This window comes from Nothoprocta perdicaria, unplaced genomic scaffold (assembly GCF_003342845.1).
Source record: "Nothoprocta perdicaria isolate Ctin4 unplaced genomic scaffold, notPer1 scaffold_207, whole genome shotgun sequence".
In the NCBI taxonomy this organism is placed as follows: domain Eukaryota; kingdom Metazoa; phylum Chordata; class Aves; order Tinamiformes; family Tinamidae; genus Nothoprocta; species Nothoprocta perdicaria.
The window spans coordinates 467,582-482,913 of record NW_020455283.1 but is presented as its reverse complement, the minus strand read 5'-3'; the positions used below and the strand labels follow the sequence as shown (position 1 = coordinate 482,913).

General features: G+C 45.5%; 1 protein-coding gene across 1 annotated transcript in view; it reads left to right on the top strand.

Moving 5' to 3' along the window:
- The window catches only part of USP45 (ubiquitin specific peptidase 45), a 44,563-nt gene extending 30,303 nt beyond the window's left edge, over positions 1-14,260 (top strand). The window contains exons 9-18 of the mRNA XM_026038313.1: positions 1,707-1,794; positions 5,171-5,252; positions 6,310-6,401; positions 8,424-8,480; positions 8,866-9,009; positions 9,842-10,538; positions 11,557-11,654; positions 12,008-12,094; positions 12,527-12,680; positions 13,685-14,260. Of these exons, the coding sequence (XP_025894098.1) occupies positions 1,707-1,794; positions 5,171-5,252; positions 6,310-6,401; positions 8,424-8,480; positions 8,866-9,009; positions 9,842-10,538; positions 11,557-11,654; positions 12,008-12,094; positions 12,527-12,680; positions 13,685-13,815 (1,630 nt within the window). The 3' untranslated portion in view covers positions 13,816-14,260. The remainder of the gene's footprint in view (positions 1-1,706; positions 1,795-5,170; positions 5,253-6,309; positions 6,402-8,423; positions 8,481-8,865; positions 9,010-9,841; positions 10,539-11,556; positions 11,655-12,007; positions 12,095-12,526; positions 12,681-13,684) is intronic.
- The last annotated feature ends 1,072 nt before the right edge of the window (positions 14,261-15,332 follow it).

Below are 15,332 nucleotides of genomic sequence, written 5' to 3'. Positions count from 1 at the left end.
AGGTGTCACCTGCGGGATCCTGGAGGAGATGGCAGCGCACGGACAGTCACCGCTGCCGCTTGGTTGCCAGGGTGGAAAAAAAGCCTTTGAATTTCACTTGAGATGAATTGATGCGGGGTTTTAAGTGAGATCTGCAGAGAAACTTGTCTGGGAGGAAATATGTGGGTTGGTCAGGACGTTCTAATGATGTGAAATAAAAGTAAGTTAAGAGTGAGCATCTACACACAGTAGACACATTTGTGGCTGGAGAAGTAGACACGTAGACTTCGTGTAGACACGAAGCTGGAGATCCAAGTTATTTACAAGCAGTTGACAACTGTGGTTAGCCTGGTTGCACAGAATAGCACCTTAAGGGTCTAGCCACATATTTGTAAGTGTATTTTATAATTTCTATATAATCTATGTCTGCAAAATACCTATTTAGAGTATATTTTAGATGTGGATGGTACCAAGGGACTTTAGAATTTTCAAGGAGCAGGGATTTAGTCTCCTGACCGCTTGTTTTGTAACCGGGGCACTCTCAGGCATGTGCAGTTGACAGAAACATCATTGGTGCAAAATGGTAGTCTTGTCCGAAGCAGATTTGCTTTTTCCTCTTGGTTAGAGGGTCACACTCTTGCTGCTGATGTCCTTTTCACAGGAATTTTATTTGCTGCGGAGTCCTAGCTTCTCATTTGTCCTATTACTTTATTGATAAGAGCAAAAAGCCACGAGCTGCCGGGGTCCTGCCTTGTCCGTGGCTGGGCGTGCGAGCCGGCTGGCCCCTTTGGGTGCTGCTGCCAGACACCCTGAGGGAGGGCGGCCCCCAGGGCAGCGTGTGGTGAGAGCAGGAGGGCAGCCCCTGATGCGCCTTTTGTAAGGCATGGGGGTCCTTTGCCTCGAGTCTTCTCATTTCTAGGCATGAGAAGTTTGGTGAAAGGAGGCTGGTTTGTTTGCTTTTTGATTGTTTTTAATGCTATTGTTGTCTTTGACAATTCAGCTTTAATGTTTAATGCTAGTAGATATTCCAGAAGGTGGGCATGCGATCTGGGAATTTCAGGTGGTCTTTGGATCACACACATCCAAAAGACAGTGATATTTGCATTTATGCAGAAGTATTGTCTTTTCTAGTACTCCAGCTCTAATTGGATTGTTCGCTGGTGCAGATCTCAGAAAAAAAAACCTACTCAACTGTATTGTAAGGCAGGGGGCTGAAGCACACAGTTCTGCAGTAGCAGTGCTGCTCACCTGTCATCCCAGGCAAGATTAGCATCATGAACTAGCTGCTTACACCATATCCATATCCAAACTTCTGTTCCCCAGTCTAACAAACTGCAGTGCCTCAGTTCATTTCTGCAGCACCTCAGTTCATTTTAAAACTTAGTTGAAGAATCATTACTCTTACCTAATAATAAGAATAATAAATAATAATGCCGGGACAGTTTGCTGCTACAGAAGTGCTGGTGTTCTCAGACAGAAGTGCTGCTAGCGTGGATGCCACCACACAAAGCTGCATTTTGGTCATACCTTCCCCATAGGGTCAATGTGCTACCCAGACCCAAGTGCAGACCTCGTGGTGTAGATGCAGCTATACCAGGAGCTTCCTACAGCCTCGTTAAGATATTTAGGGATTGCACCTCATTGTGTCCCTGCCATCCAGCAAGGGCCTGATGCAGAGGTTGCCTTACTGAGAACCCCCCAAGCAAATTCTTCTTCTTCTTCTCTAGGGCTCCCCGATTTAAGGGGTTCCAGCAACAGGACAGCCAGGAGCTTCTGCACTATTTGCTAGATGCAATGAGGATCGAAGAAACAAAGGTAACATCTCTTCTGTGTATTTTTGAAGAACTTGCTGTATATTATAAACTAGGAGTCATTATTTCTGTGTTGGTCACATTCCTCATGTTTTGAAGTTGCGCTTATTGGAGCAAGGGTGGCTTTTCTTATTATCTTCAGAAAAAAAGATGAAGTAGAAAGAATATGATAAATACATCACCAGTAACTTTACTGAATCTGATTTTTTTTTTTTGGCTTTATTAAAAAAGAATACTTTTTTATGGATAAGATGCTGGTTTCCATTATTTAAAATCTACATTCCATAAATAGCAAGTTATACTGTATTGAAAATGTGCCTGTGCTGCTTTTTGTGTTTCTTTTTCCTTTGCTATTTCTGCGTCCTGTATTGTTGAATACTAGAGTTGTTCTTGCTTGTTTTTCCTCTTTTAACTGATCTGATCTGTTAGTTTTCATCTGCTTGTCTTTGAACCCTCTTCTCAGATGACATTTGGATAAAAGAGCCTTTTCCAAGACTGGTAAAAAGGAGGTGCTTAGATGTGGCACTGACCAGCGTCCTTCGTCTTTGTCACATTTGATAATATAAGGGATGTAATGAAGCTAAGCTGAGTTATCATGGAGATAAGATACAGAGCTGTGTATGAGCCCAACTCCTGACTGTAGAGTAGCACCAAACTGAATCTTACCCTGCCAGAATATTGAATGTTGTCCTTGGCAGCAATGTACTGAATCATGAACAGAATTGAACTATCTAAAGAACTTGCTGCATCTTGACATCGTCACCCTTGTAAAATTGCAGGTAGAACTGGGCACATAACAGAAGCTGCTGACTGCTGCTTCATTTAATAATTAAAAAAAAAAAAAAAAAAAAAAAAGGCATGTTTTTGCAACAGAGGGAAAGCTTATATTGTTTTTCATTGATTTTTTTTTCCATATAATGAAAAGGTGGAAGCTATCTTTGCTTCACAGCTGAGGGCTCACCCAAAGCTCAACTATAACAGCAGATGAGCTTCCTCTCCAGTGACTGATTGCTCTCTTTCCCCCTCCATTCAATCCCCTGCTTTATCCGTGAATGTGCTGTCGTTATAATAGCCCATGTTTTATCTTTCGGGCAGTCTTTTTAGTGAGAAGTGATAGCCGCTGTAGGTGCTATAAAAAAAGCCAATGGACTGTTCGGATAATTTTGCAGCCTGTTTTAGGCACTAGAGTGTTTCTGCAACCCGCAGCACTGGCAGCCAAAGGCGGATCCCACCCTTTCCTGCAATTACACCCCTGTTTTGCCTTAACGGTGCATTACTCCAAAGAGCGGCCATCACCCCGGGGCAGCTCAGCGAGGCACGAGGCACGTGGCGAGGGAAGCCCTGCCGTGTCTGCGCCGCGTTCTCGGCCCCGTGGACGGCCTGACAAGCGGCAAGTGTCAGACGCGGAGCGGGCGGTGCGCGGGCTGCCACCGCGGCGGCCATTACGCGGCCTGGGAGGCGCCGCAGCTGCGCCCGGTGCCGTGGGGCTGCCGCACCAGGGCCGCCACCAGATCCCGGTGGGAAGGATGGCGGCCCCACTCCTAGACGTGTTCCCTATGGAGAGCATGAAGTTTAGGGAGCAACCCTGCGCAGATCCCTGCCGCGTGTGGTCGCCGGCACCTGCGCGGGCCTGCTCTGCCGCGGGGCGGCAAAGCGGCCATTTCAGGAGGGCCTACCTGTACATACTTTTATATATATATATAAAAGTCTTCACTAAAAAACATAAAGAAATATATCAATATAAAGAAATGAAGAAATATATAATTGTAAGAAGCTAAATAACTAGTAACAATCTCGCTCCACCAGGCCTCTATGTGCGTGCTTCCACCTGACAGATCACCTTTGCGGCACCAGCATTGACCTTGTCCGTATCGCCATTAGAAAAATAAAAAGTGTGCACCCCGCCGCCACACACAACCCCCCAGTGTATTTTTAAGATAAAAGGCCGTCGATACTGCCCCCCCCCCCATTGTATTTTTAAGCTAAAAGGCCGTCGATACGGGGGTGAGCGCGACGCGCTGTCTGCGGCGCGGGCAGCGCGCGCCGGGGCCGGCTTCGCGCCAGGGCCGAGGGAGCCGAGCCCTGCTGCTCATTGATTCATGTCTGCGGCCGCTGTCGGCGCCACCCTCGCCATTCAAAGACTGGGCCTTTCTGTGACCTAAATAAATGGTCCAGCGCGCTAATCCCAACAAAAGCCTTGCTTATGGCCCTAAACCCATTTATGGTGTTCAGCGTGGTGAATTACCTATTGATCGGTGCGTTTAGGATATTGCTGGCTTTAAGATGGACAAAGCGGAGCTCGGCGCGGCGGGAGCAGGTTCACACACTCCGAGGCAGGAGTGTGGCTGCCACGGATGGCAGCTCAGCGAGACCCCAGACCCCCGGAGCAGCCTGTCCTTGCGGCGCTCAGCTTGTGCTTCGAAGGTCCACCTTGGTGCCTGCAAAAAGTCCTTGATTCCCTTTTATTCGTACACAGGTTGTGCGCCAGCTAAGGACGCTTTGTCTCGCACGTTGTTTCTAGGATGGTACCTTGCCCCCGTGGCTTCAGTACCATGTTTAACAGCAATTTTTGTTTGTGCACCTACATGGGGGAAACTTGTATCAGTGTTACTGGAGTTTGTGAGTTAGAGAGCAAGTACTTTTCCCAGGAAGAAGGAAAACGCAGCTCCCGGGCACGTGCTGCTGTGTTTTGTGTCAGCGCACGCAGTCTGTTACCAGCGGGTGCATCCGAATTGAATAACACAGGATTTTCCTTGCCACAGGTGCAATTAATTTGTAGGGTGGAAAGCCCTGCTCTGCAATGGTGTAACTACCGTGTGTGTGTGCGTGACATTGTTGTGTTGTAATTCCTTCAAAAGTATTTGTTAGGATTTTTGAGTATATGTTTTTATGGATGCATAAAAGTGTTCTCTTTCTCCTAGGGTATCCTGATGTAATGTAAAAGTGTGCAGTGCTAGAATATAAATAAAAGCAATGAAAGTTCTCTGTAAAGGTGTTCATTGAGGTCTGGTTATTCAAAGATATTCAGCTGCTTTCCATCCGTTGACCCTGGTCAGTTGGTAACAGCCTGTTTTTCTCTACATTTCTTTTCTAGCAGAGCAAGAAGTGAATCACATTTGCTCACAGGAAATCCTGTAGATCCCTGTCTTCCACATAAGCTCTCCTGTGATCTGCAACTTTTTATGGGAGGAAATTTTTGGATGGTTACCTAAGTGGCTAACTGTGACACTGTTAGCGAGTAAAATCAGTGGTTTTAAATTAATGGAATATGCTTCTCTTATGGAAATAGAGTGTGGAAAATCGAATTATATCCTATTAGGTTTTAGTCTCTTTATCTCACACTGAAGATACTTACTAAATGCTTCTGGCTTTTTTTGTAGCGTATACAAACTGGTATCCTAAAGGCATTTAATAATCCAACTACTAAAACAGCAGATGAGGAAACTAGAAGAAAAGTCAAAGGTATGTAATGCTTTATTGAATCAGTTTTAAAATTGCACAAGTTTTCAGATAGAATTTTCTTCAAAACTTGCAAAGAGCCTTACAGGATGTATATTATGTATTATTCTAGTGCCATCTAGTGCCTGTTTAAAGTATAGCAAGCTGGATATATATTGACTCAGACTTTCGGCATCCAGCTAAAATTTTCTTCTGGATCAGTAATGCATCTTGTAATGACACAGAGAGCCTTCTAAAACAGTCCGCGGCATCTTCCGAGTTGTAACGTAGCTGCACGTGTTGCATCTCTCAGAGAGGCTGCCTCAAGAAACAAAACTGAATTTTGTTAGTTCTCTGATACTGTGAAATACTGTGATACTGTAAAATATGATGCAAAGCCAAGAGATGAAGCTTTTTCATCATAAGGCCAACTATTTTTCAAAACAAGAGTCTATAATTAAATTCCAAGCTTTGCTTTTTCTTTTGTGTATATTAAGCAGTTCTAATTTGGGGATTTTTGCCTTAATTAAAATCTCAATACACTTTAAGCTGTCCAAAAGTACCCATCTCACATCTACATGACTTAGTGCATAGAGAAATCTTAGAACAAGCTTTTGTCTCATTCTTTTGAGTTTTATAGTTTTGAAAAACATTTAGAAAATGGAACAGGCCATCTGCCATTTTAGTCAGTCCTTCAAGGCAATAAGATATTATGTTTTTTAAGACTGATAACTCACAATCTTCTTGTATTTTAATTTAAATTAATTTTTAATTTGAATTTAATTTTAATGCAGAATATATTTTAAAAGCCTCTTCTTGAGAGATGCATTATTATTCTGTTTAAAGTAGATGGGAAGGGAAGGATAAAGGAATCTATATCACTGAATAATTAAAATATTATTAAATGTTAAGATAGCAATATATGATGAATACATATAATACATTGAATTGTGTTGAAAAAAGTTTTGAGTATGCTTAAATATTGTACTTTCACAATAGCTCCTAGAAATAATTTTATACTTATAGTGTGCCATTGGATCTGTTTTTTTTTCACATTTAAAAAAAGGCAATGTTTTTTCAGCATATGGAAGAGAGGGTGTGAAGATGAACTTCATAGATAGGATCTTTGTTGGTGAATTGACTAGCACTGTCATGTGTGAGGAATGTGAAAATGTAGGTATTTTGGAATTCGGTTTGATGTGGAATAGATCACATACTGGTTTGATTATGTTGTCTTGAAAGTATAAAATTGTCTTGCCGATTTTATACTTGCTTGCTTGTCTGTTTGTTTGAAAAACTTTATTGAAAACACTACTGCAAATATCTCATTTAAAGAGACTTACTGCTTCTTTAAAGCATTATCCACCACAAATCTAGGAAGAGGGGTCATGTGAATGTAAAAAGAATTAAAATATTGGGTTTAAATTTGCATCTAAATAATTTAAGGCTGGAGGTTCTAAATTCTATAATTGTCCATACTACTTCCTCCAGTTTTATTTTATGTTTTTTAAACACCTACCTGTTCTCTGGGTGTATCTATAATTTGGGAAATATTGCTTTGAATTAGTAGGAGCGGGGAAGTGCTAAAAACCACTTTTTGATATTCTTCAAGTACTTTTGGGAATTAATATCTCTAATAAACAACATATTCCTTTCGTAATTAATATCACTGCTATTTCCTCTAAGTGTTTTCCATAATTCTTATAATTTTCTTTAACTTTGGAAGAGAAAAAGCTTACTTGCATGATTATTTTTAATGAATGTTACATTTCTGTTTGGTTTAAAACATTATATTTCCTGTTATAGAGATTAAGTAAAGCAATCAGTGTGAGTAATTAAGCACAGCTCTGCGGTGCCAGGTAAACTTCCCTGTGTGTGACGTGTGCTCTAGCACCAATGAAGAACTTCAGCTATATCCCCAGGAGAGATTGTTTGTGCTACGCACATCTCATTTATTTTTATAAATATCCTCATTTATTCTTACTATTCTTACATTATTCTTACGTTATTCTTATATAGATACTCTTATATTCCACACACACGATTCTGGCCTTTGCTAGCAGTGCTGGGAGAAGATGATGATCCAGTTTCCTTTGCCTTTGGCCAGCATATTTTTTGCTAGGTCACGCAAAGCTGAGCTCTGCAAGAGCCCCTGCTTGAACACTGCTCAGCATTGGCTCATAATTGCGATAGTTTTACCCTAATTTATCATTTTGCTAAAGCCCAGGCTGTGCAGGGTGACTCGCCCAACAGCTCCACATAAGCTTCGTGCTGAGCGGGGCCGGCCGTCCACGTTGAGAATCACAGGTGGATTGTAGGATTGTATGTAGGAATATGGATTATATTCCTACCTACAAGGGAACTGCAGCAGTGACTGTAACCAGGGGCCTGACTGAGCTCTACAAGTTATGGTCACAACGTGATGTTGTTTTAAGCTTTGATTTTACAGTCTTTTCCGAGGCAAGTAAGTCAGGCTTGGAAGGGATTTCGGAACAGCAGGGGAAGAGAGTTTAAGGCTTGGAGGGGATATTGTAGCCTGGAAGGCAGATGGAAAGGGCAGTGAGCACGTGGGTCTGGGTGTGATTTACCCAGTCTGTCTAGTTTCAGCAAAGATTTTGTGTGCTTTACAGGAGACAAAATAAAAGTGCAGAATATATATGAAGTATTTTTAAAAACTGTTACATTGTGAAATTTTCTAATAAAACTTTTGGCTATAAGCCTGAGTTGATCTGGGAAGTACGAGGTCAGAACTGCAATCCTGACGTTACCAGCCAGTCTCATTGCTTAGCATTGCACCAGGTTAAACCCTGCACAGGAGTGTCCAGGATTAGGGAAGTGTGAAGGTTAGTTAGGCTTTCTACCTAACTGCACTAGACTGGAGCCCTCCTTGGTGCTGTCCAAGCCATTCTGGCTGGTCCGCAGGCCCCACGTCACTTCCAAAACCTGCCTGGAGCTGCCAAATTGTTTGGTGCAGTCCCCCCTACCTGCTGAAGTAAAAGGAAACTAGAACTACCTTAAAATGACAAACAGAAAAAAAGCATGTGGGAAGTTCTTCATTGTGATCTGATGCATCTTGTAACTAATTGGTTTGCTGTATGGTCTTTGATAATCATTTCAAAAAGGGAACTACCTACTAATCCCATACGTAGTGTTAAGTACTTAATATGTGTTTTTCTTTTTTTTTTTTCTTTCAAGATTTCAACAGTAAAAGAACCTTTCATTGATCTTTCACTTCCTATAATAGAGGAAAGGGTAAGAAACAGAACCCCTGAGCAGGGCTCCCGTGCGCCCGGACGTGTGGCGGGCGCCTGCGGCCGCGCGTGTCCCCGTGTCCCCGCTGGAAGCAGCACCTCCTGCAGCTCCGCCTGGGCTGGCAGGGTGCTGCAGGACGCTGCTAGGTGTAGTTTCAGGGCAGAAACTCCCTGGTGCCCCAGTTTTGTGTGGCTCTCGTGTCCTTCACGGATGCTGAGAGTGCTTATATGTGAAAATTGAAAGCAGTCTTGTATCGCTAGTCAGGGGCTAGTTAATTAGATTTGTCTAGGTTAATATTTTCTAAGTAAGCATTGCTCTTTTCTGTGGGTTGCAAAAGAAAAAAGAATGTGTGGAATTTCCTAAATTGTACTGTCCAATTTCTTAGGTGGCAAAACCGGTGCCTTTGGGAAGGACAAGTAAAGGCAAAAGTGTACAAGAAGCAGATCTTGGTCAGTATAACTGCTCTTCTATCACTGCACTGAATAATCAACCAAAAATTGTCAGGAAACACCCTTTAACAAAACATAAGGTAAGAGTTCAATACCCTTGCCAGCCAGGTGGGAGTTTATTGGGAAATTTATAGGGCAGGGGTGGGAATTTTGATGGCTGAGGCCACGGAGCGCGGGGTGTAGAGGGAGCCACGGGGGCCGCTGCGGTGGCGCCCCGAGTGCCCCGGAGCCCCCGCTCCAGAGCTGCCCTGTGCCCGTGGGGGCAGCCCCATGCCTGCCAGCGTCCATTGGAAAGGGAGGTCCACAATAACCACCGAGTGTCTGCACGACGGGCCAAGGCTCTCGGTTGTCATTAACGCCCTTTTCCTTAATAAGCCTTCCCATCCCTGTAGGGTTGTGCAGTCAGTTGGGCTCAGCTTTCCATAGGCATGGATGAAACGAGCTACTGAGTAAGACTGTCTAATTCATGAAGTTTGTCATTTTCAAGCACCTTGGAGTTGGCTGAGATGAATTTGGTTTTGGGGTGCTGATTTTCCTCAGCTGAGACCTTGAAAGCAGGGATAATGGTGGCCAGCTTGAACACGAGCATTTCACATGCTTAAGCTGGATTAAAGGAATACTGCTTGGACAGGGCAACCACAGCTGTCATACGGGGAACGTAAGTAGCAGTGGGAAGTATTGATCACACAGAAAGTGTAATGCTATTAGCTGACTGGTGTATAGTTCTAATCCTAAATTGGTTTAAAAAGACCTTAAAGAGATTAAGTTGCTTAAACACGTGTGAGTAGAGGATGAAATAAATAGGCCCAGTTTGCTTTGAATTTGCCGTGTTTCAAAAGTTAGGATGGACAACAGTTTTGTGCCATTTCTCCCCGACCTTAACCAACTATTAACGCCGCGCGCGCTCTGCAGAATCAGCTGAACCAGGAGAGGCGCCTCGCCAGAAGGGCTTCTTGCAGCGAAGAGGACAGAAGCCCTGTAATCATGCCGGAGCAAAGCAGGAAGCGGGAGGCGGGAGGCCCCTCTGGCATCGCGTACCCCAGGGAGCCGCCCGCGGAGCCTGCCGTCAACGGGAGCCAGACGGAGGGCAGCGAGAAGGAGGGCGGCCGCTCCGAGAGCAGCTTCGATGCCGACAGCGAGGCCTCCGAGAGCGAGAGCGGCCCCCGGGCGGCAGCGGCGGCGGCGGCAGTGGGAGCTCCCAGCCCGCCCGGCCCCGGCCCCGCTCCCAGCACGCGTGTCCAGCCCGGCGCCAGGGCTGTGAGAAGGGCCGCGGGCAGAGGTGGTGCTGGTAGCAGCACCGAGGCCCTTTCCTGTGCCATGGGCAGGCTCGGCCTGGGCGCTGCCGCCGAGAGGCCCGGCCGTGGCGAGCCGGCCTTCCCCTTGCCGAGGAGCCCCGCGATGCCAGGGGCAAAGCCGGCACTCTGCGCCAGCCCCCAGAGCGCCTTCCAGACGCTCTCGCAGAGCTACGTCACCAGCTCCAAGGAGTGTTCCGTGCAGTCCTGCCTCTACCAGTTCACCTCCGTGGAGCTGCTCATGGGCAACAACAAGCTGCTGTGTGAGAGCTGCACCGACCGCAAGCAGAGGGCTCAGAGGAGGCCCAGCGCCGCAGGTAACGCGGCCGGCGGGCACGCGCCCCCGGCACTGCCCCGGCACTGCCCGGCACTGCCGGGCACAGCCTTCCCCGGGTGCAGCACAAAAGCAAAAGCTGCTTTTGGCAGCCTAAGGCTTTATCCTGCTGGGGTAACAAATGGAAATTTTAGAAGGCTGAAGCAGGAAGGGGCCAAGCTCTTCTCAGTGGTGGCCAGTGACAGGACAAGGGGCAATGGGTACACACTGAAACACAGGCAGTTCCATCTCCGTGTGAGGAGGAACTTCTTTCCTGTGAGGGTGCCAGAGCCCTGGCACAGGCTGCCCAGGGAGGCTGTGGAGTCTCCTTCTCTGGAGTCTTCCAAACCCGCCTGGATGCCGCCCTGTGCCCCGTGCTCTGGGTGTCCCTGCTGGAGAGGGGGTTTGGACTGGATGATCTCTAGAGGTCCCTTCCAACCTCAACCATCCTGTGATTTTGTGATTCTGTGATTTATTTTACATCTTTTTTTTTTAGTTTTAAACTTTTTTTTTTATTTGTGTACAATAAAAATAACAATAAATGCAATAAAAACAGTAAATAATAGGATGACCTTGAGTTGGATGGGCTGATGGTTTGCGGTTCATGTTTCTGCTGTTTGCATAGCCCTTACAGTCTTGGTGTCTTAGATATAAATGCTGTAATACACAGCTGGAGTAACTTAGCTGCTTAGGGAAGTCCTGTGATGAAGGCACTGTAATGTGCTGGGGCAAAAATTTACTCTTGTAAAGAAGAGAAAAAGAACTGCTAAAGAATTGGAAGAGTGGAGGGGAGATAGAATTGCCTTCTTGCAACAAGAATTTATATTTCTGTAGTCCAAACAGATGATCAGTGTTCACTGAGCAACGAAAGCAGTTTAAATAAACAAAAAGACACTTATAAAATAAGCTGGGCAACTTCTCAGATGTATAATCAATGCATCCAAAAATCATTGCAACCTAGAGCTCTTCTGTGTGACTGCTCTCACCTTTACAAATTGTGATTTTGATATTCCTGAATGCAGAAAAGAAAACAGAAGGCGTTTACACAAACGCTCGGAAACAGCTGCTGATTTCTTCAGTTCCTGCTATTCTTATTCTGCACCTGAAGAGGTTCCACCAGGTAAACGGCCGCCTGGAGCATTCCTTGGCCACACTGATGGGCAAGCAGTTTATTCCTTAAGTGTCATGTGCCTAACTTTGCTTTGTATATGGAGAAATGGAAGACACCATTTATTTCTGCTCTGAAACATGCTCGTGTTCATCCTCCTGCCTTTGGAATGTGTGTCTAGCCTTGCACATATATCCATGGAAACCTCTTACGCTTCTGCTGTGTTGGAGTGTGGCATACATTAAAAACATAACAAAAAAATGTTCAAATAAGGAACAAATCCTCTTCTCGGTCATGGTTTATTTTAATAGCAGGCTTCTAATAATACTATTTACCTTAGCCTTTCTGCTGTTTTTCCTCTGAAGGCCGGGCTGAGCCTGCGGAAGGTGAACAGGCATGTGGATTTCCCGCTCGTTTTAGACTTGGCGCCGTTTTGTTCTGCTTCCTGCAAGGTACCCATTTTGGAATCTCTTATCACTGTGTTTCAGTAGCTGCTGTTGTCCTAAGCACGAGTTAAACTGGATTGATTTTATTACTATTATGCCCTTCTTTCTTTTCCCCAGCAAACTGTATATTGAATGCTTTAAAATAGTATCCTCAAATCACTGATGTGAACAGCTTGATGTTACTTAGGAGCAGTTAAGCTGTGGTTCCCTCTTTTACTGCATCCAGCAGCATTCAGGACAAGTATTGCAGCTCCCATGGAAACTGGATGCAGTTAATAGACTCTTGAGGATTTTTAATGGGTGTATTTCACCAGTGCAAATGCTAAAACTGTCTGTTTGCCTCTTTTAAAATAACACTCTCAAAAGCTAATTAAGGCAACTGACCAAAATCCATCGTGAAATAACTCATTTCCATTCGCTGTATTTCTTGGAATGCAGAATGTCGCAGACGGTGCCCGAGTGCTCTACAGTCTTTATGGAATCGTGGAGCACAGCGGGTCAATGAGAGGGGGTCACTACGCCGCGTATGTCAAAGTCAGGACACCCTCCAAGAAAATCCTGGAGCACATTTCGGCCACTAGAAACGCCCTAGGTAGGTGCGACACAACCTCCCTTCCCTGCAGGTAAGACCAGCGCGTGAGCCACTGGCTGCAGCTCCTCAGCTCTAGCTGCACTTACAGCAAGCAGGTGCTTGGGCTCAGAATATTCTCAGGTATTTGCATAGCCCCATAGATCCATTTTTTTATTATATTACACCTCGTATATAATATGCTTTTGTATTAACTCCACTTAGAGCTGGGCCAACAATGACTTCTGGTTTAGTTGGACAGAAATCTGATGGAAAGAAAACCTCTTTTTTTCTAGTCAAAGTTATTCACTCACCTGACCAGAGTTATGTCCCCTGAAATGTAGCTATTTTGGCAAATTTTGTATTCAAAAATACCTGTGCAAGAACTGGACCCACACTAATTTAATAGTTTATCTTTTTCTCGGTATCTTACCTATCCTTGACCTGTTATGTTTGGAAATGTCTTAATGCTTCCAGTTAGGGAATCCTCTAGTTTAATGTGAAGAGCAGGGCACTTCTTCATGGAAAGAGGACACACAGCTTGTCCAGGAGATTCTGCTGGGGTTTCGAGGGGAGCACAGCTGTTCCTGCTCCATGTTTTGGGTGGAAGGAAATAAGGTCCTAAGATAGAGTGTGGTGGTGATGTGAGGAGACTTAGCAGAGTTTCAGAGTAAGGTGACTATTTACTGTTGCCCCTTGGGAGGGCCAGCCAAGCACATTCTCCATCTATGCTGAGAATCATCATTCTGCACTTGAAGCTTCTCTCCCAGAACACTATTTTGCTCAAACAGAAGTCTCCCTCAGTTCTGTTTCCCTCGAACGATTATTAAAACTCCTTAAATCCTACTTAAACCTGTGTTCCTCGTTTGCCCTTAATTAGCTTCCAAAACAGAACTCCTCCCTGTCAGAAGCGCTCCTAGGTGCTGGCCTGATGTTAAAACTCAGGAAGCTGAACTTAAAATGCCGTGGACTTAGGCTCTGTCTTGGGAGCAAGACAGAAATGCGACAGAGTCTGTGTTTCCTTGCAGGTGTGAAGGAGGCCGTGGGAGCGGCGGCGGGACAGTGGGTGTACGTGAGCGACGCGCACGTCCAGGTGGTGCCGGAAGCGCGGGTGCTGAGTGCACAAGCCTACCTGCTCTTCTACGAGAGAATAGTCTAGCTCTCCTCTGGTAAAATTAAAACAAAACAAAACAAAAAAAAAGCTAGTGGTTATTTAGTCTGTCTTATTTAAATGCTGCAGTGGTAACAGTACTTGTAAATATTGTGCCTTTATCCTGTAGAGAATTTGTCATCTGTTGACTCGGGAGCTCAGTCGAGCTGTTTGAATGGTTCTGTTAAAATATGCACTTTGCCAAACGTTCAAAACTCCCGGGCTCATTAAAATACAGTATAGGTAGGGTGCGAGCTGCTGCCCTCCCCTAGAGAAATCAGTGGAAAGCTTGGTCTCGATTTTCATGAAGAGAAGCTTTTGCCCGTAGTTCTAGAACAGCAAGGAGTACAAGTCCTGATAGCGTTAAGTGCCTGGATTTCCTGGTGTACAGTGATGATATAAAGCTGTAAAGGATCTCATCCTCGCTGGGATTTAGTCCAGACCCGTCCCAGCAGGGGCTGGGCGCCTGCTGCTGAGATTCCTGCAGTGGCCAGAGTCCGTCGTTTCCAGACGCGGCTGGGGAGCGTGGAACTGCAGAGCACGGAGCTGCCGAGTGGCGCACGGAGCGGCCGCGGGCAGCAGGGCAGGGCAGGGCTCCCGCTGCAGGCCCCCAGCCCGGCCCTCAGCCCTGACACCCTCTGAGCTGCCCTCAGCTGCCTCTAGTAGAGAAATTTACTCCTGTGTCAGTATGTGTGTGTATGGACATGCACACATACGTATATCCTACTGTGGCGTGCGTGTCTGTCTCCTCTGGGATATATATTTATATCTCTTCATAGGGAGAGATACAGATATACACACAGATGACACGTATGCGCACCATAAATGTATCGGTATATATTGTCACTACAATAGAAGAGCTGCAAATACTTCTACACTTAGTAAATTTTCAAATTCATATTATGACACATGTACAGCATATAGTAAGCTTGTGTATGAATATGTATGGAGGTTTCAGGTATAACAGGGTAATTCTGTTACTTTTGGTTCTAAACATGAATTTGTTATCTGTTCCTGAATACTTTTCTCACAGGAGTAATAAACAATAAGTTATTTTTGCACGGTGTGTGTGAGTTGGACGGTGAATGGCAACACTTGGCCCCTGGCCTGTGCGGCCCTCCCGCGGGCAGCAGTGCAGGGCAGGCAGCTCGGCCCTGTTCGCTGCCTCCTGTCCATGCTGGGCTTGCCCTGATTCTTTTCCCAATTCATTCATCCCCCTCTATACAGCCCTGGGGAGGCCACATCTGGAGACTGTGTCCAGTGCTGGGCTCCCCAGTACAAGAGGGATGTGAAGCTGCTGGAGAGAGTCCAGCGCAGGGCTACGAGGATGATCAGGGGCCTGGAACATCTGCCCTATGAGCAAAGGCTGAGAGAGCTGGGCCTGTTCAGCCTGGAGAAGAGGAGGCTGAGGGGGGACCTGATCAGCGTGTATAAATACCTCAAGGGAGGCAGTGAGGAGGAGGGGGGCGGCCTCTTTTCAGTGGTGGGCAGGGATAGGACTAGAGGAAATGGCTTTAAACTGAAGC